The sequence below is a fragment of the Schistocerca nitens genome, chromosome 7, assembly GCF_023898315.1.
Source record: "Schistocerca nitens isolate TAMUIC-IGC-003100 chromosome 7, iqSchNite1.1, whole genome shotgun sequence".
NCBI classification, from domain to species: domain Eukaryota; kingdom Metazoa; phylum Arthropoda; class Insecta; order Orthoptera; family Acrididae; genus Schistocerca; species Schistocerca nitens.
In genome coordinates, this window is record NC_064620.1 from 488,651,724 (window position 1) to 488,671,977 (window position 20,254).

At 44.2% G+C, this 20,254-nt stretch overlaps 1 protein-coding gene across 1 annotated transcript in view; it reads right to left on the reverse strand.

The window, feature by feature from the left end:
- The window catches only part of LOC126194932 (aminoacylase-1-like), a 118,814-nt gene that overhangs the window by 14,488 nt on the left and 84,072 nt on the right, over positions 1 to 20,254 (reverse strand). The window contains exon 5 of the mRNA XM_049933314.1: positions 13,977 to 14,164. Coding sequence (XP_049789271.1) covers positions 13,977 to 14,164 — 188 coding nt within the window. The remainder of the gene's footprint in view (positions 1 to 13,976; positions 14,165 to 20,254) is intronic.

The following is a 20,254-nucleotide window of genomic DNA, read 5'->3' on the forward strand; positions in this document are numbered from 1 at the left end:
GACCTAGCATTGGAGAAAATCGTCCGATACGAGCACAGTGAAGTAAAACTGCTGACATTCGCAGATGATTTAGTCTTGCTCAGTGAAACAGGAGAAGAGCTGAAGGCACAGTGGCACCAGAATGGGACTTTTCGTAAACTATCTCCCGAGTAGTACCTACGGTCCGGAAAGGTAGATGCTTACCAAGAAAGAAAGAGAAAAGCTGAATGCTTTAGAAAGGAAATCGATGAGAAAAATCTCGGGACCTGTATTGGAGAATGACATCTGGAGAGTTCGAAAGAACACTGAAATTTATCACTAAATGAAGCAACCCATTGTCGTCCAGAAGTTAAAAAGTAGAAAACTGCAAATGGGCGGGGCATGTGGCTAGAATGGAAAGCAACAGAATTCCTGAGGGCTTCGAGAACACTCTCTAAACAACACAACCATTGGACCGACCTCGCACACGGTGGAAAGATGACATAGAGAAGGACGTCGAAGCCTTAGGAATCCACGCAGGTTGGAGAGAGACAGCGAGAGATAGAAGCATATCTTTGATGCAGCTCGTCGTCTACAGGGCGTGTGATTGCTGAAAAGAAGAAGAAGTTCTGTTCCGGATTCGGTTAAGTGCTAGTTACTAGAGACGTGTTTTTAGAGGACACTGCCTTTTTCTGGATGTGGTCAGTGCTATTGTGGAGATTCTGTTGTGTTGGCAGAAGAGCCAACATCGTGTTACGAATGGAGGCCGAAATGCACGCGTTTTAGCTCACGCAGGCTGGCGTGAGGAGGGAAGGACTATACTGAGTTTTGGAACATGACAAGTAATTAGAATTCAGAAAGCGGACGTAATTAGTTTGATACTTAACTTTAATCCATTAATGATCCGCTGTACAACTGGGGCGAGTGCTAGGGAGTCTCTCTCTAGACTAGACCTGCCGTGTGGCGGCTCTCGGTCTGCAATCACTGATAGTGGCGACACGCGGGTCCGACGTATACTAACGGACCGCGGCCGATTTAAAGGCTACCACCTAGCAAGTGTGGTGTCTGGCGGTGACACCACAGATTCCAGAATGAATAAACATTTGGGTGAAATCATTTCAGTTTACTAACATTGGTGAGACTTAATTGTAGTGGCGAGTTTACGTTGGTACTCTGTGGTTGGAGTAAGAATTAGGCCGCGTGTCTCCGAGCAGCAAAGTGGAAGCTCATAGGTTGCTCAGATTAAGGACAGTGGAAGGTGATTACAGAGTCGTATATGAACTTTTCATTTCGTCTTGTTGTAAATTCCAAAATGTTACCCTTTCCAAAGAATGAAGTAGTTTCTGAGCTTCCAAAAAATGTTATGAGGTGTCCCGAATGCTAGCCGTCAAACCGAATTCCTTATTTGCAGGCTTGAGTACTTTTGTGGGCTTATAGAATCATTTTGTGCTGACGTACGCCTTCGGAAGCACACCGGTGGGCACTAGGAAACATTGTGTAGGAGGCGCCGAACTAGGTGCGCCTGTAACAAGAGAATACCAAGACACGCCGCCAGGCTTCACACCGACAACGCCCCCTGGGCACCGTTCATATAGGTCGCCGCAGCCGACCAAGCTGTCTCAGCCTCTCAATCCCAGTACCTCAGAAGGTAGCACTGGGACTCAGTTCGCATTGCACCACAATACGTCGCATTGCTCTATAGTCTCCCACAGTGATAGTTGTTGCCTCGCACCTTAACTGTGAGGGAACATTTGTCATTGTATATAGTTGTGTGATGGACATGAACAAGATTCAAGAATTAGTATATGTTATTTGATTACTGTTAACCATAGAACTTCAGACTGGACGTTATTGAAGTCAAGTATTCAGTTGGTTCTTGCAATAAAGTGTATTTCAACCAAATGCACATTATGTGTTTTAGTGGAGGAAACTGGCCACGTACCTACTATACCACCCTCTCCTAACCCAGCCAGAAATAACAAACCATTTCAAGACGTCACAGCCACAACAATTGGCGACGAGTTTGATCAAGTTTCGTTTGCTTTTCATGTGTTCTAAGTTGCCGCAGGGGAGCTGTCGTTACAGTGATTCTATTTGCTAATTTATTATTATTGTTGCATGTATTACAGGAGGGGAGCTGCAGAAATAATATATTTCTCTTTTCGCAGGCTTTGCACATTGCTTTTTATATTTGCCCTGTGCATCAGCCGCAGACTGTTCCTGCTCTGAAACTAAGTCAGATTTCAGTTTCAGAACCAGTAAATTGCCACACTGACTGTGGAGCAATTGCTTGCCGCACAAGCTATGTCGGCTGCCCAACCGGCCAACCAACCGATCCAACAAGTGGCACCAAACAGGAAAAAAAAGTTGAAATGAGCGTATGGCATCGTTGGCCTGGAGGCCCCATTCGGAGAAGTTCGGCCGCGAAGTGCAAGTTTTATTTGATTCGACGCCACATTGGGAGACTTGCGCGCCGGTGATGAGGATCAAATGATGATGACAACACAACATCCAGTCCCCGAGCGGAGAAAATCTCTAAGCCGGCCGGGGATCGAACCCGGGCCTGCTTGCACCCAGTTAAGCAGGCAGACTACCAAACAGGAAAATGAACAAGAATGGCTGGAATATCTCACCTATTTCCCGGTCCACAGCCAAGTTCATCGAATTCAAACTACTGAGAAATATCACTATTTTCTGACCGTCGCGGGACCCTGTGTTTCGTATAATTCAGAAACTCTTCCCTACGTCTCCTCCCGACGCACTCTACTAAGATGAAGCATTGCGAACAGCAGATTCAAATCGCGGCACCCAGATTTCAGTTCATTCGCCTTAGGAAAAAACCGAACACACCCACCGTCACTAGTATTCTCACTAATTCAGGTGCTGTTGTGACGACTTTCATAATGACATGACGATCCGTGATGCGATCACATACAGTATCCCTGATAGCAGAACTGGAGAACTGATTCTCAAGTACTCAGATCCTCTGCTCCATCAAGTGTTGCAAATATTGGAACAATTCGATTCCGCCGCCTTAGCCGCCGATGAATTTGATCAGTTCCCGATTTGTCTGGTCGAGTCGCCTATTGCCTCAGCCCCCACAATGAGCGCACACACAGACGCGCAGACAGCCTGCTAAATATGTAGTCAGGCCTGTAAATCTAGTTATGTCTTGCCCTCGCTATCTTGCTCGCCATAAGCGGCAAGATTCCCGCTATGCAACGCGGTATGATACTCATGTGGAAAGAAAGGCCATGTCGATGCAGATTGTTTGCAACTGCAAAAGAACGCCAATTCTGGACGCTCTGGCAACAACAGGTCTCATGCACATTAAGTGAATGCGGTGCTTTCAAAACCGACTACAGGTTCTAGCAGTAATTCAAGTAAGGTTTTCGCCGTCATCTCGCCCCCGTGCACTGCGACGCCATCCCTAAAAGCTATTTGTAACACTACAAACTCCTTGCCGTCGTGTTGACTTTCAATTGGGCACACGTGCCTCTGTAACTTTACTTAATCGTGCCACGCCTGTCAAAATGTAGCACGCCCCTCACTCCTTACAACGGACAGGAAATCTCATTAATAGAACAGTGTAGTTTGCCTGCCACTTACAAATCTCACACTATGACTATGAAATTCCGTGTGCTGCACTCGAGAGACAGTGAAAATATTTTTGGCTTAGATTTCTTTGACTTGTTTGGCCTTAGCATCCAAGACAATGTACTTTCAGTGACTGCCTTTAGTACGAAAGACAGTGAATATATTTTTCTTAAGATACTTCCGGAACTCTTTTCTGATGGACTTGGAAAAGCCATAAATTTTGTAGAGCACGTTACCCTGCAAGACAATGCACAGCCTAAGTTTTTCCACGCTCGACCTGTTCCCATTGCTTTGTGAGACAAAGTAGCAAGTGACTTAAAAGAATTGCAAGACAATGGTGTAATTGCTCCCATAAAAATTAGTCAGTGGGCAAGTATTGGTTCTGATGCCCAAGCCTTCTGGTCACATATTTGTGTTGACTACAAAACTACAGTCAATCCACAGACAATAATTGACATTTATCCATAGCCTCGCCCTGAAGAACTTACGTACACGCTTGGCGCAGGCCATTACTTTTCTGAGATTTGCGTCATACTTGTTTGCAAATACCACTAGAGGAAGAATCACAGAAAGTGTTCGTTGTTAATACACACTTTGGCCTGTTCAAGTCTTTGCGTTTGCCCTTCGTCAGTACCTCTGTACCCGCCATTTTTCAGCGTTTCCTGAACCAACTGACTGCTCAAGTGCCGTTCTGTTCGAACAACCTTCACGATATTGTCGACTCAGGTCGTTCGCCAGAGGAACACATTACCAATATGCGTATTCTTTATCGAGTGTTGTCAGATGCAAGACTCAAGTGTCTTCTGAAAAGGTGTGACTTTTTTCAGACAGAACTACAGCACTTAGGTCAGTGATAAACAGTCAGGGTGTGCACCCCCTCCAATCTCACTTGCTTGCAATCCGTCACCTGCCTGTTTCTCGCAGTGTATCTGAACTGCAGTCACTGCTAGGAAAGTTGACATACTACATTCGTTTCATACCGAAAGCTTCACAGATCGCGGTCCCATTGCATCGCCTGCTTCGGAAAAATATGCCTTTCGTGTGGATCAAAGAATGCCCCGACGCATTTCAGTAACACAAAAATGCTCTCTTCAGTGACAGATGATTAGTACATTTTGAGCCTGCGACACCAGTGATTTTGCAAGTAGACGCTTCCTCTTACGGAATAGGCGCTGTGCTTTCCCACAGAATTGGTGCACAAAACAGAGCTATTGCTTTTGCCTCAAAGCCTTTAACTCAAACTGAGTGCAATTATTCACAAAATGAAAAAGAAACTGGCGCTATTGTGTATGGTGTGACGAAATTCCACACTATCTGTTTGGTTGCAAGTTCTATTTACTGACAGATCATAAGCCTTTGCAGTCCTGGTTTCATCCATCAAAGACGGTTCCTACACGTACTGGTCAAAAATTGCCACGATGGGCTTTGCTTCTACACCAGTATCAGTACGAAATTGTGTAGAGATCCACGGCAAAACATGGCAATGCTGACGCCCTTTCTCGTCTTCCGATCGGCCTCTAACGCATCTTCTTGTCAGATAGATGCACATACTCTGAATTGCTGCAACTTTTCCACTGAATTACAGAAAAATTGCACAGGTCACGGAAGCGGACCCTGATCTGAAGATTTCGTAGCATTACATTCGCACCTCTTGGCCTCGCTCATTGAACAGTGTTCGGAACTCAGCAGTACGCCGGTACTTTGTTCGTCGGCATAACCTTTCAGTACAACAAGGTGTGATCTTAGTACAGTCTGATACTGGACAGTCGCGTGTGCTCGTTTTCATAGTGTTGCAAAAGGATGTGTTACTATTGCTTCACGAAGGTCATTCGGGAATTGGTCGCACTAAACAGATAGCGCGCCGGCACTGTGCTTGGCAGGGCATGCACGCCAACATTGAACAGTGTCGTCCGCCCCCGATAGCTGAGTGGTCAGCGTGACAGATTGCCGTCTTGCGGGCCCGGGTTCGATTCCCGGCTGGGTCGGAGATTTTCTCCGCTCAGGGACTGGGTGTTGTGTTGTCTTCATCGTCATTTCATCCCCATCCGGCACGCAGGTCGCCCAGTGTGGCGTCGAATGTAATAAGACCTGTACCAAGGTGGCCGGATCTGCCCCGCAAGGGACCTCCCGGCCAATGACGCAAAACACTCATTTCCATTTGCATTGAACAACGTCAAAGTATTGCGCATGCCCGGAGAACCCGTAAGCTCCGCCACAAACATTCGCAGCTTGGCCTAAGACTCAATCGGGAAGGCAGTGAGTGAACATTAACTTTGCAGGACCATTCTGGAACACTCATGCGCCTATTGTGGTAAGTTCCAATTTGCTGTGCCTATGAACTCTACCACGTCATGTAGCACCAATCAGGTGTTGTTCTCAATTATTTGCTCTGAAGGATTGCCTGAAGTCATTGTTACGGACAAAGGACCTCAGTTCACGTCACATGAGTGTGAACAGGTTTGTGAACTAAATGGCATTCGTCATCTAACAAGTGGGCGTTGCACTCCCCAGGTCAACGGGGGAGCAGAACGCTTCGTATGCAGCTTTAAACAACGAATGGCCGAACTTCGTATCTCCTACGCACGGGAACAATCACTGCAGCTCTTTCTCGTATTTTATCTCCTTCACGCGACGGACCATCACCGGCGGAGCTTCTCCGTGACCGTCGCCATCGGACGCTGCTGCACTTCCTCCACCTACCGCAGCATCTGGCGCCGCCGATGCTCCGCAAGTATAGCTTTGCACTGCATGATCTTGTTCCTTACAGGGTTTTTGGCCGACGTCAGCACTGGGAACGAGGCGAGATCCAGAAAACCTTTGGCGCATATGTGCATCTAATTGCTGTATCACTGTCTCACGGAGCCCCCGGCCTTCGCAGCCGCCTGCTGGTGCTGCCAAGGCACCTCAAGACGTAACGCCCTCGCCACCGCCGTCGCCGCTCTTCGAACGGATGGGCCTGGACCCGCCATCGCTGTCGCCATCGCCATCGCCGTCGCCGTCGCTCCAGGAAACGCCCTCAGTACTGGACGTGTATCCTGAGCAGTATTTTCGGGAAGACGTTGCTCTGCTCTCACAAGCCATATGGCGTGGATACGGCTGGGAGTACGCCGTCCTCCACATCTGTGGCTCCTGGCTCATATCTAAGTCCAGGAGGGGTGGGGGGGGGGGGGGAGGGTAAGGAATGTGCGCGCTTACGCCTTCGCCAGCACACCGGTCGGCAATATCAAACATTTTATAGCAGGCGCTGAACTAAGTGGACAGATGACAAGAGAAGACCAAGACACGCTCACAGGCCACGCGCCGATAACGCTCCCTGGGCTTATAGGCCGCCGCCGCTGCCGACCGAGCTGTCTCAGTCTCTCAATCTCAGAACCTCAGTACGTCGCATCGGGACTAAGTTCACATTGCACCTCAACACGTCACACTGTGCTCTAGTCTCCCACAGTGATAGTTGTCGCCTTGCATCTTAGTTAGCTGTGAGGGAACGTTAGTCGCTGTATATGGTTGTGATACGGACACGATTCAAGAATCAGTACATGATGTTTGATTGCTGTTAACCACAGAACTTCCAACTGGACATCACTGAAGTTAAGTAGTCAACTGGTTCATGTAATGAAATGTAATTTATCGCTGTGGCCGAGCGGTTGTAGGGGCTTCAGTCCGGAACCGCGCTGCTGCTACTGTCGCAGATTCGAATCCTGCCTCGGCCACGGATGTGTGTGACGTCATTAGGTTAGTTAGGTGTAAAGCAGTTCTAAGTCTAGAGGACTGATGACCTCAGATGTTCCCAAAGTGCTTAGAGCCATTTGAACCATTTTTGTAATATATCCACGTGAGCACTTTGTGTTGCAGTGAGAGGAAACTGGCCACCACCCTCTCCTTATCCAGCAAGGAACTACAAAACATTACAAGAAGGCACAGCGACAACATATTTCTTGTGTTCAGTTACAGTACAATTCATTAACAGTCCACTTCTTTCGCATTCATTTCAAGATATATCTTATCATTCTTTGTATTACGGCACTACAGCAAGCCGCGTTGCACCATTTGTGATCTCTGTTTACGATCCACAAATACACTCAGGCGTATCAGAAATCAAATATTGAATTCTGATCGCTACTATTGATTGAGCGTTTCAAGTATTTTATGATGTCTCTAATCTTCTATGCTGCCATATATCGATGAGATTCTGGAAATACTTAATGAATCTTAGTTTGGTTGCGTAAATTCGACGTAATAGCTTAAAGCAATGACTGCATTAAATATACAACGAAAGCATCAACCAAAATAGAATTATTAAAACCCTATATATCAGAGAAAAGTATCGGTAGTGTCGATATTTCGCTTACAAAACCATGAATACAAAATTTTAGAGCCGGCCAGTGTGGCCGTGCGGTTCTAGGAGCTTCAGTCTGGAACCGCGTGACCACTACGGTCGCATGTTCGAATCCTGACTCAGGTATGGATGTGTGTGATGTCCTTAGGTTACTTAGGTTTAAGTAGTTCTAAGTTCTTGGGGACTGATGACCTCAGATGTTAAGTCCCATAGTGCTCAGAGCAATTTGAACCAAAATTTTAGAGCGTTTGGAAGGGATAAGAAAAAAACTTTTTTACGTGACAAGAATGGCACAGTTTCACCGTTTCCCCGACAGGATCCACGAACCTTCTGATGCGAATGACGTTCAAAGTGCAGTGTGACGAATATCGTTTTAAAGATGTTGCTTAAAATGTCATTTGTTTACATTATTGCACAGCTGGCATCTACGTGCTAATTATTGAGTAACACACTAAAAACAATCACGTGTTTCACGAATAATGTATGCAGCTTAAGTCAAAGTGGAAACTAACTAACCTGACATATATCAATGCCTCTCGTGCGACGAACGCTGTATCTCCCCCCACAAACCCTACGCCCTGAGGAATGTCATCAGCTGAAAGTTTTGTACCCTCTGATACCTGAATGGATAGAAACCCCCTCTCGCGCATTAACGTAGGAGGCATTTAGTTTCTTGGTTATGGATAGTGTGCGGTAGGCGGGGTTATGTTCAGTTAGCTGTAACACAGCTTCCTCAAACTGAACAGTTCACACACGGCGGGGTTTACCGGTTCTCAGTCAGTTTGGATCCTGTTTCACTAAGATGACCATGACGTCTTTGAAATGTGACGTAATTTGGTGACCATATGCCTGGAAATAGTTGTGTATAGAGGCCCCTCGCTGCTCGACTGTTGCGTCGTGAGTCCCCAGAAATAAGGTGCACATCAACTAACTTAGTTAAAACGCAGTCAGGCACCAAAAACCTGTGAACATCGGTAGAAACTTCCATATGAACACAACATAAACAATAATAATTTATTGATCTAATGAATGATCTCCCTGAATCAAATGATCTCCCTGGAAACGTGCGAGTCTCAACTTTGTCTTCGATATGGATAGAAGCTAATGTACCAGTAAATCGAAAATTGTGCAAGGAGAAAAATGAGCTGAAGGTGTGAACTGAAATTAGTGTTAGGGAGAGCATTGGACTCGGTAAGTCCGTGCAGCTGTGGTAGCTACTGTGTGTAACGCCCCAAAGACAGAAAACCCTAATTAACAAAGTTTGTGAAAACTTAAAGTGGGGAAGTGAACCACCTTGACAGTGACAACAACTATTGGTGGTAAAAAAATTAATTACATTGATAATTTTGATTAACAACTATAACACTTAAATATTGAGAGTAACATACAAAAGAGGAGATAAAAGGAAAGGGTTGTCATGCATTATCTTTTAAACATCTATAGAATAAATTTTAATTCATATGAACGAAGGTTAAATCCAAGGAGGTAATTCGGTCAAAGATAACATTTACCAGGGAAGAGAGTTGTAGCCGCATTGAAAAGGAAATTCAATGCGCCTACAATGCAACTCGGATATGGAAATGTTTAGTTAGTTGCTCTTGAGTCGCTCTAGAGTACTATTGCGATAGTCTTCTGGAAGCAAACGCTATTAGATTGTTTCAGTTGTGAAAGTTCGATAGTTCGTGAGAGAGAGATTTAAACCATACTCAGTCATTCGACTGAATAAAGTAATCTTTACCGTTATAAACGCGACGGTGATTTTAATTGAATGATACTGATTGACTGGACTTAACCTTCGGACTAAAGAACAGTTGCGAACTTGATAGTAAAGGACCAGTGACACGAAAACTATTCGTAGTCTTGAGCAGGACACAATAAAACAAAGTCATGAAGAAAAACCAATACGCCGTTCAATCAAAAGTTGTTGTCTACGTCACGATTACTGGACTGATGAGAAGTTAATCTCGAATGACATATCGGTGTGTGTGCGTGATAGGGAGAAAAATTAGTTATAAAAAGATTAATAAACTATTAGTCAAGAGATAAATCAGATGTGTTGCCTACATGATTCAAGGAATAATATTATGTATGTTCATGCTAGTGATCGAGTCTTGTAAACATTTTAAGTGACTGTGTGAAGACAGGAATAACAGACAGTGAAAGGTGAATAATATAAAAATCAGCATTACGGCGTGTTACAAGGACGTTACTTCAATATAAGTGATCTCTAGAGCTACGTTGGACCGTTGTTAATAATTTGACGTAGCAACGGCATAGCAACGGAATTACGAACAGCAATTATTAATCCTCGCTAAGGATAATGTGAAAAACTACTGCAATGATAGGATTAAGAACCAAGATTTCACTGCTCAACGAAACTAACCGGACATAAGATAAAAGATAAACAATTGATCAGTTAACACAAACTGATAAGACTGTTACGACGAACAATAGAATATTTCTTAACTACGCGAGGAGCCGTGTTTTACGAGAGTTACAGTTGTTGTTCCACGTCATAATGACAGGGACGAGCATCATTACGAGTCACGTCTTCTCCCGACGAGTGCAGAAGGAGGGAAGGGACGTCACAAGTGCCACGACGGTGCAGTGTTTATCACGTTTGTCTTGTCTGCAGGAGCCATGGGATCAAATCCTGGGCTGGGTACAAATTTTAATTCATTACTTTAGCTTGTATCCTTATCGAATAATAAAGTAATTCGATACTTTAAGCAGTAATGAAAACGTACCCTTCCTTTCAAATGTAACTGTATTGCAAATCTGATTCCAGTGTCACTGTTATGCGCACGAAGCCGTCAAAACAAGTCCAGAGTTGAACCATTCAAGAGCCCCAAGCGGGGTGACATCTGTGTCACGTAATACAAGTATTTATTTTTATCTTCAGTAATAACTCAACAAATAAGTAGTTCCTTCACATCCTAGATATAAATATACTGCCTGATACGCAGTACAACTCAACTGGTCATAAGAATACTGACTGGTCGCAAAAGCCTACCACCATTCTAAATGTCCAAAAAAGGTAAGCGTCCACAATGGAGGGAGAAGTCGAGATAATTCACGGGCTGGGAAGTCACGTGAAATTTCTTCAGTGATTTCAAAATCGAAACAAATTTACAAATAATTTGACAGTATGAGCAAACTTACCACTATAACACGGCAACCCATCTATCCTGGATGGATGCAGTGATTCGATTGTGAGTGGTGCACTAAAGCCATTGAATCCTCTTCTGAGGCAACCTGGCGAACAATTGTTGCAGCTGCTCCTTGAGATCCTGGATACTGGCACAGGGACACAGCTGATGTTCTAGCTGGTCCCACACATGTTCTATTGATGACAGACCCGGGTAATTGTAGGCCATGGGAGCACCTTAGCATCACGCAGGCAGTTAACAGAGAAACATTTATAGTGTGGATGAGCATTGTCCTGTTGAGAAATGGCACCTTGATACTACCACATGATGTCCGAGACGTGGCGTTGTGCCGGCCGGGGTGGCCGAGCGGTTCTAGGCGCTACAGTCTGGAACCGCGCGACCACAACGGTCGCAGGTTCGAATCCTCCCCCGGGCATGGATGTGTGTGGTGTCGTTAGGTTAGTTAGGTTTAAGTAGTTCTAAGTTCTAGGGGACTGATGACCTTAGAAGTTAAGTCCTATAGTGTTCAGAGTCATCTGAACCATTTTGAACGTAGCATTGGGCCGTCAAAGTTGTCCCGTTCACTACCAGCCGCAGTATGAAGTCATACCCGCTTACTCCTCATATCGTAACGCCAGGAATAACATCGTTGTGGTTTTCCAAAGTATCAAAAGAATGAGAGTTCTCTCCAGGTTGCCGTAACACTCGTCAACGATGGTCATTAGGGGTAGCATAAGACCGCGATTCATCGCTGAACACAGTGTGTCGGCACTAAACTTGGAATACTATGAACACCGTGTGAGACAACAGTATAAGTGACATGAAATTTACCACATGCTGGAACGTGGAGTCGATTAGCATTTCAGCTCATACGCCCGAAGTAGTAGGGTGTAACACAATCTGCAATCTGTATATAGGGAAATATCATGCTGCATGTTTCAGGTATCGTATTTCAGAATTGGATGTTTATAAGACCATCACGTTTGGCCCATGGAGAAGGAAGAAATGTCTACCAGGACACATGGGAATTAAAGACAGGATCCTGATCTATTTTGAAAGCAGTTTATCGTTCCGCGGTGCTTTTTCTCGTGGTGGTGAGGTATCTAAGACTGTTATGTGACTACGTGGGTGATTGGTTCAGGAGGCTCTACTAAAGGCCTTGTAGGATTTCAGCGAACCCCCCGCGACTAATGATCGAGAGGGCAGAAATTTTGTTCGCCTCATTTGCCATCATTTATTTTCAATTAAACAAGCATAACGTGGTCGTACGACAACTGTATCCAGCAACACGCACTGTTAGCACGGCGGTCATTGCTCTGGCTGGCATTGACATGGCAGTAGAGGGATTCGCATCGACAGAAGAGCGCTGAACAGCAAAAGGTAAATCAGGAGACCAAACACTATCTGTGCTCGGACAGGTCCCGGTTATAGGTACAGCATCGAGCTACATGTGTCTGTACACGAAGGCTCCGAGGAGAACGAACGGTACCAAGTTGCATTTGGCACACAAGACCGGCACTTGACATGATGTATTGGGTTCCTTTGGTTATCAGGAGTTCAATTTACGAAGTTTTAAGGGCGGACATCCACTGTAAGGGATAGCCTTTTCGATTAGTAAAGTCCTCGGCCACGGAAATTAACCTAAACACCTTTTAAATTTTGAATAATAATCATCAATTTTGGCGGCCGCGGACTTACGCCATAAGAAGTCACGAAGTCACCCACGTCCTATCAACGACTTTGTATAGAGGGCGGAGGAAAGGACAGAGATTAAGGCCACTCTCTGGCCCTTCGGGTGCGGGACTGCCCATAAGATGGAATAATCAGAAATGATGAATGGCATGATGATGCAGAAGACAATGGAAGCCGCAGCACTGTAGACACATAATGTGCATCCACAGCACATGTGGCCTGTAGTTGAAAAAAATGCCATGATGATCTGTCCATTAGCGAAAGATTCTGGAATAGTTCAAATGGTTCAAATGGCTCTGAGCACTATGGGACTTAACTTCCGAGGTCATCAGTCCCCTAGAACTTGTAACTACTTAAACCTAACTAACCTAAGGACACCACACACAGCCATGCCCGAGGCAGGATTCGAACCTGCAACCGTAGCGGTCGCGCGGTTCCAGACTGAAGCGCCTACAACCGCTCGGCCATACTGGCCGGCTCCGGAATAGTCCCTCATTCAGATCTTGTGGGGAGGGGACTGCCAAGAGGGAGAGGACCATAGAAAAAGATTTAAAAAGTAATGAAAGGATATCGTTGTACAAGTCGGTTCGTCGATTGTTGGAAGTTTCAACGTGGCAGGGAAGCTAGAAAATCTGAAAACGGAAATGATAAGACTAAGTCTAGATGCAGTGTTAGTTAGTGGAGTGAAATAGAAAGAAGGCAAAGATTTCTGGTCACATGAGTATACGGAGAAAATGGTATAACGGGAGTAGGAAGGTCGGGTATAGAGTATATTACTGCGAACAGTTCAGTAATATAGTTGTTCTCATCAGAAACTATAGCAAACCAACACCGCGAACAGTAGTTAAGGACGGCGCAAGCTGAAGATGAGGAGACAGAAAAAGTATGTGAGGATATTGAACGGGTAATTCCGTACATAAGCGGAGATCAAAATCTAATAGTCATTGGGGACTAGAATACGGTTGTAGGAGTAGGAGAAGAAGAAGAAGAAGAAGAAGAAGAAAGTGTTACTGGAGAATACGGTCTTGGTGCTGGGTATGAGAGAGGAGAAAGAGTAATTGAGCTCTGCAATAAATCTCAGCTGGTAACAACGAATGCTCTGTTAAAGAATCGTAATAGGTGGAGGTATAGTTGGAAAAGGCTGAGAGATACAAGAAGATTTCGGGGATTGCAGATTGAACAAAGTATTTCTAGTGAAGGGACGTGAATTCCCGGTTTGACGCCGTCTTCGTGGCCTTCCGTACCTCGACCATGGTGAGGTTGACGCTAGTGACGTCGCCCATCCAGAGCCCGGGGTCCCGCTGCAGCGTGTCCAGCTGCTCCTGCCGGTAGTCCATGAAGCGGTCCAGCACGACGCGCAGCTTCTCTCCAGGCGTTCCAGGCGTCAGTCTGGCGCCGTGGCCCGTGAAGCCCCGGCAAGTCACACGGGGACCTGCAGTGCAAGAGTGTAACGTACATTCGGCAGTATGCGGTTTCAAAATAATTATGTGTAAACTTTGAATTTTCGGGAAACATTATTACGTACGAGTATGAGCATCCTCAGAGGGTAAGTGTTGTCGATTTTATTGGTTAACCATGAATGCGCGAACGTAACGAACGTAACGTGGTGGAACGCATACCATTCTGGAGAAAAGGGATAAGAACCTGGCTGGTTCTTTTAGAAAGTGAACTTACTTGCAGACGATGTTAGCTTTGCACTGTTTAATTGATGTACAATTACAGTAAGAATAATTAGTTATTCAGTCTGTACTGACAGTAGAGGTAAAATTGCAGTAATTAAAGGAGAATTAATGAACAGCAAATGAAAGAACTTGCAACACGCTGTGCACAATATTTTGCTGACCAGACATTTTTATAACAAAAATTCCAATGAAGAATTAAATTTGGCCGCGCGGGATTAGCCGAGCGGTCTAGGGCGCTGCAGTCATGGACTATGCAGCTGGTCCCGGCAGAGGTTCGAGTCCTCTCTGGTGCGTGAGTGTGTGTGTTTGTCCTTAGCATAATTTAGGTTAAGTAGTGTGTAAGCTTAGGGACTGATGACTTTAGCAGTTAAGACCCATAAGATTTTACACACATTTGAACATTTTTGAATTAAATTCAGAGCCACGATTAAGATTAAAATATTTGTGACCATTGTATAAGTAGATAGTGATTGTAACTATGTAGAAGCTATCTGATTTAGGCTCAAACTAAAGGTGCGAGTAGTGGTCAACAACAGCCCAAATACACAACTGGCCATTAAATTGCTACACCACAGGAAGAAGATGCTGTGATATGCAAATGATTAGCTTATCAGAGCATTCACACAAGGTTGGCGCCGGTGGCGACACCTAAAACGTGCTGACATGAGGAAAGTTTCCAAGCGATTTCTCATACACAAACAGCAGTTGACCGGCGTTGCCTGGTGAAACGTTGTTTTGATGCCTCGTGTAAGGAGGGGAGATGCGTACCATCACGATTCCGACTTTGATAAAGGTCGGATTGTAGCCTATCGCGATTGCGGTTTATCGTATCGCGACATTGCTGCTCGCGTTGGTCGAGATCCAATGACTGTTAGCAGAATATTGAATCGGTGGGTTCAGGAAGGTAAGACGGAACGCCGTGCTGGATCCCAACGGTCTCGTATCAGCAGCAGTCGAGATGACAGGTATCTTATGCGCATGGCTGTAACGGATCGTGCAGCCACGTCTCGATCCCGGAGTCAACAGATGGGCACGTTTGCAAGACAACAACCATCTGCACGAACAGTTCGGCGACGTTTGCAGCAGCACGGACTATCAGCTCGGAGACCATAGCTGCGGTTACCCTTGACGCTGCATCACAGACAGGAGCGCCTGCGACGGTGTACTCAACGACGAACCTGGGTGCAAGAATGGAAAACGTCATTTTTTCGGATCAATCCAGGTTCTGTTTCTAGCATCATGATGGTCGCATCCGTGTTTGGCGACATCGTGGTGAACGCAAATTGGAAGCGTGTATTCGTCATCGCTATACTGGCGTATCACACGGCGTGATCGTATGGGGTGCCATTGGTTACACGTATCGGTCACCTCTTGTTCGCATTGACAGCACTTTGAACAATGGACGTTACATTTCAGATGTGTTACGGTCCTTGGCTCTACCCATCATTCGATCCCTGCGAAACCAGGAGAATGCACGACCGCATGTTGCAGGTCCTGTACGAGCCTTTCTGGATACAGAAAATGATCGACTGCTGCCCTGGCCAGCACATTCCCCAGATATCTCACCAATTGAAAAGTCTCGTCAATGGTGGCCGAGCTATTGGCTCGTCACAATACGACAGTCACTACTCTTGATGAACAGTGGTATCGTGTTGAAGCTGCATGTGCAGCTGTACCTGTACACGCCATCCAAGCTCTGTTTGACTCAATGCCCAGTGGTATCAAGGCCGTTATTACTGCCTGAGGTGGTTCTTCTGGGTACTGATTTCTCAGGATCTATGCACCCAAATTGCTTGAAACTGTAATCACATGTCAGTTCTAGTATAATATACTTGTCCAATGAACACCCGTTTATCATCTGCATTTCCTCTTGGTGTAGCAATTATAATAGCCAGTAGTGTAAGTACCCACATGCAAGCAACACTGCAAATGAGAAAAACGGACATGTAGGAGCTTCCAGAATGAGATTTTCACTCTTCAGTGGAGTGTGCGCTGATATGAAACTTGTCTGCAGGTTAACACTGTATGCCGGAACGAGACTCGAACTCTGGACCTGTTGACTTTTGTGCTCTACCAACTGAGCTTCCCAAACGCGACTCAAGACTCCGAGTTCGAGTATGCAGGAGGTTATCGAGGTTATCCACGGGCGACAAGGGATCAGTGCCCCAAAAATCTGATTGAGAAATCCCTCTGAATACACGAGTTATTAGAGGAACGAGGCACCGCACTATTTCTCCCCTCCTACAGACGACCCACCAATACACTGGCACTTAACAAGATTAAGCCAGTATGACCAGCCGCTTTGCACCTCCAGGACATCTCTGGCCAGCACGTTTAGATTCCTACCTTTTTCCTACTTGGTAAATAGGGATGGTCCCGGACCTTACACGAACAAACACAAAGTTTGGTATCAACAGCGTGAAAGGTGGACATTTGTGGGCGGATAGTTTCAGAATGATACGAAACGTTATGTTAAGAGAGTGGAGCAGTCGTGTGGTCCAACTGTGTAATAGTCGATTTACGGCAGTGACAGTAGTATCTCTGAACTTAAGTATCTTTGGCGCCGCTGTAAAGTGGAATAGTCGACTATTGGACGTGGAATAACGTTGAGCATATTAGAGGAGGATTTTGCTGGAAAAAAATTGTTAGGAATTATTAATGTGATGGAAAGACTTACGGACGCAGCATTTATGGGACAGAGAAAATGAATTTGCGTTATGGTTATGTTTATAAAGTAATAATTTTTGCTTCCATGTGCTGATAATATTAGCAATTCTTGCAACAGAACAGTACACCTCCCTACCTCAGTTCAGGTCATTTCTGTTTAATTCATTTCAATTTGCTTAATCGTAATAGTATTTCCTTGTAAGATTTTTGTAAATAAATTAAAGTTTTCTGTGAGTTTGTATCCTTCTGAAATAAGCATTGTCTTTATAATGAACGGATTAGTATTTTCATTTCAGTGAAGAAGTTTTTTTAGTATGAAGAAATCATCCCAAACTTCCTCCCGGCAGTTTATTTTCACTTTCGCATATTTTAGCTGATGCGATTTCTTGATACTGTGCTGCTGCTGAATATGCTGTAATTTTAGGAGAGATTCTTTTCATATTTTGTTGGTTCTTTCGTGTCTCACCTCATGTTTCCATTGCCCAAATTCTAAGCAGTTATTTTGCAATTCAAATTTGTGATGGGCCAGGAAACAGTGTGTATTTCGCAGGGTTGCTTCGTAATTTTAGTGTTTCAGTTGTGTTGGGAAGTGCACAGTTTGGCTTTGGTAGTGGTTTTTGAGTAGAAGTTTTGATTTAATTTCCCGCACAGTACACGCCTTTTAGTTTTGCCTTTGTGTAAATTTGCGCTGAGACACGCTGTTTGAAATAGTAATCCCAGTTCAACCTTTCCATAACATAAGACCGTAAATTCAGTTTTGAGTAGAAAAGCAGGCAAACATTTTAATGCTCATGAGTGAACGAACGGTCAAGTCAGAGCAAATAACTTTCAGTCTTTCAGCTGAAAGGTAAACGTCACTTCCACTATTATTAGGGCCAGCTACAACAGTACCTTACGTCACTTGGCCCCGCACTCAGTCCCTTTGAGTGGGGACTGCTGTGGTAGCACATTGACCTGTGTAAACCCACTGCCGTTCCAGTTCTCAGGAGCAAATATCAATTTTGCTACCTCTGTTAGGACGTACCTTTGCGCGGCCACCTTCTACTGTGACCCCTTACAACAGAGTCTAAGCGGTGGACGGAGTTACCAGTTAATACTATGGAATGAATCTTCTGCCCTGGGACAGTCCAGAGCGTCTGCAATTTGCAGGGCTCTAGTGTTACTGTTTAGCTCCGGCAACATAAACCCTAACAATTGTGCCTACATTCTGCATTGTGTCGCTGATTTCCTATCTTGACGTGCCCTTAATGGCTCTCAACACCTTCAGTGTAACAAAGTACAAGTCATTACGTCATCAATATGTAACAACTCCCCCATGGGAGAAATTTGTTGACAATTATTTGGCAACAAAAGTATAAGATGGCTTATGTTGTAGTTAAAACATCTTACCTCTGGAAATGACATTATAGACATTCTTGGTTAATGCCTGTAGTTTTCTTTACATTTTGCACTTTGTAAAGTTTGAATCCTTCACTTCCGCACACTTGTAAACATCAACATAAAACACTGTTTCATTTTTCACTGCCCTTATGTACACGTAAATACACATGCATGCAAGTATCATGGTAAAACGATTTTACATTTTTCATGAAGACATAGATTATATAGAACATAAATTCAAATCGTTGGCTGATTAACTGTTCCCTTTTTTACTTTACAGATACAAATACACAACAAACATAACATATTTTTCTCTCTTTCTTTACGTTACATATACACGTCCACATTTATTTGTTTATTTTTCTTCGCATTACTCACAAATGAACATATCAATATAGCACATTATGTACCATCATTACAATAATAAATCTAAAAGAAAACACACTATATTACAGAATTCTTGTTTATAGTTTACTTATGTGCTTCACAATAGTACTTTCTAACGTACTACGAGAGTTTTGCATTTCCTTGCACTATCTATGATCTCTGCTTGTAGGCTCTTTCTTCTTTGTATTCAAAAGTAACGGAGCTTTCATCACGATCTTCACTATTTCCTCTGCTTGACAGAAGAGGCCTTCTACAACGAATGCTTCTCATTTCCAACACTTCCCTTGTGTTTGCTACGGTCATCCTCACACGTACTCTGCCATAAGAATCATCACCAGGCCTTTCCACATATACTTTAAGTAATCTCTAAAACATTTGCTGTAACGGCACGAACAACATATAAACATAACGACCAGTATTACAACTCCTAGAAAAGACCAGAACGAATAATGACACCACGTTATTTCTGAGAAAATATGCTGCTGTTGTAAAGCTGTTTCCTCCCCTGTTTCTATTATTTTATGACCTGCTACTTTAACGCCATCTAAACATTGTATTACATGACCTAGCGTCATGTCTAACTGTCGCTCAAAACTGTTCCTTTTTTTCCATACAGCAATCAGTCCCCATTTTTAAAGCTGGCGCTATGTTTTCACTGGTCACATTAATTCTCATGATTTGTTCGGACGGTATGAACACCTCTATTCCATACCCTTTACATTGCCCATAAAATGTTAGTCACCCTGCACCTTTGGCCAGTACTTGTATTGAGTTGTTGTCATTACACAAAATTGTTAATCCTTCCTCTTTTGGAGCAACGAATACCCATTAGTCTTAAAGGAGTCCAGCCACCATCAATCAGTTTCGCAAACCTCTTGATACAGTCCTCGGGAATTTCCCTTGCGGGTTTTAACATCCTTACTTCACGTATTTTGTGATCATATGTGGATATTTAAACAAAGTTTTGTTTATAAATGTGCGAACGCGATTCGTCTCTTTGCACAACAGTTCCTCGTTCCTCAGTTTTGCATAATGCCGCTTGGATCCATTAAATAACAAATACTCTTTTTCTAGCTGTATGTATATAAATAAAAATTTACTTCCATCAACTTCGGCAGGTAGGGATAATACACTGTGCAGGTTAAACAGTTCGTTTTCTACTAATGGCACACTCAGTAGATTGTATATGGCCGGAGATAAACACATTATCATCAATTGTGAGTAACAACTGACACCGTTTTTTCTGTGAGAGCAAATGGAACTTCTCGTTTTTAATATCATCCCGAATTAATATGAGGTTCCCGGATTCGTTTCTGAGCAGTTACTGTGGCAGAAAGTAGCATCTCACATTCCCCTTCTACCTCAGTGCAAATCGATACCAATTGTATTTACTGTTCATTAAAAGT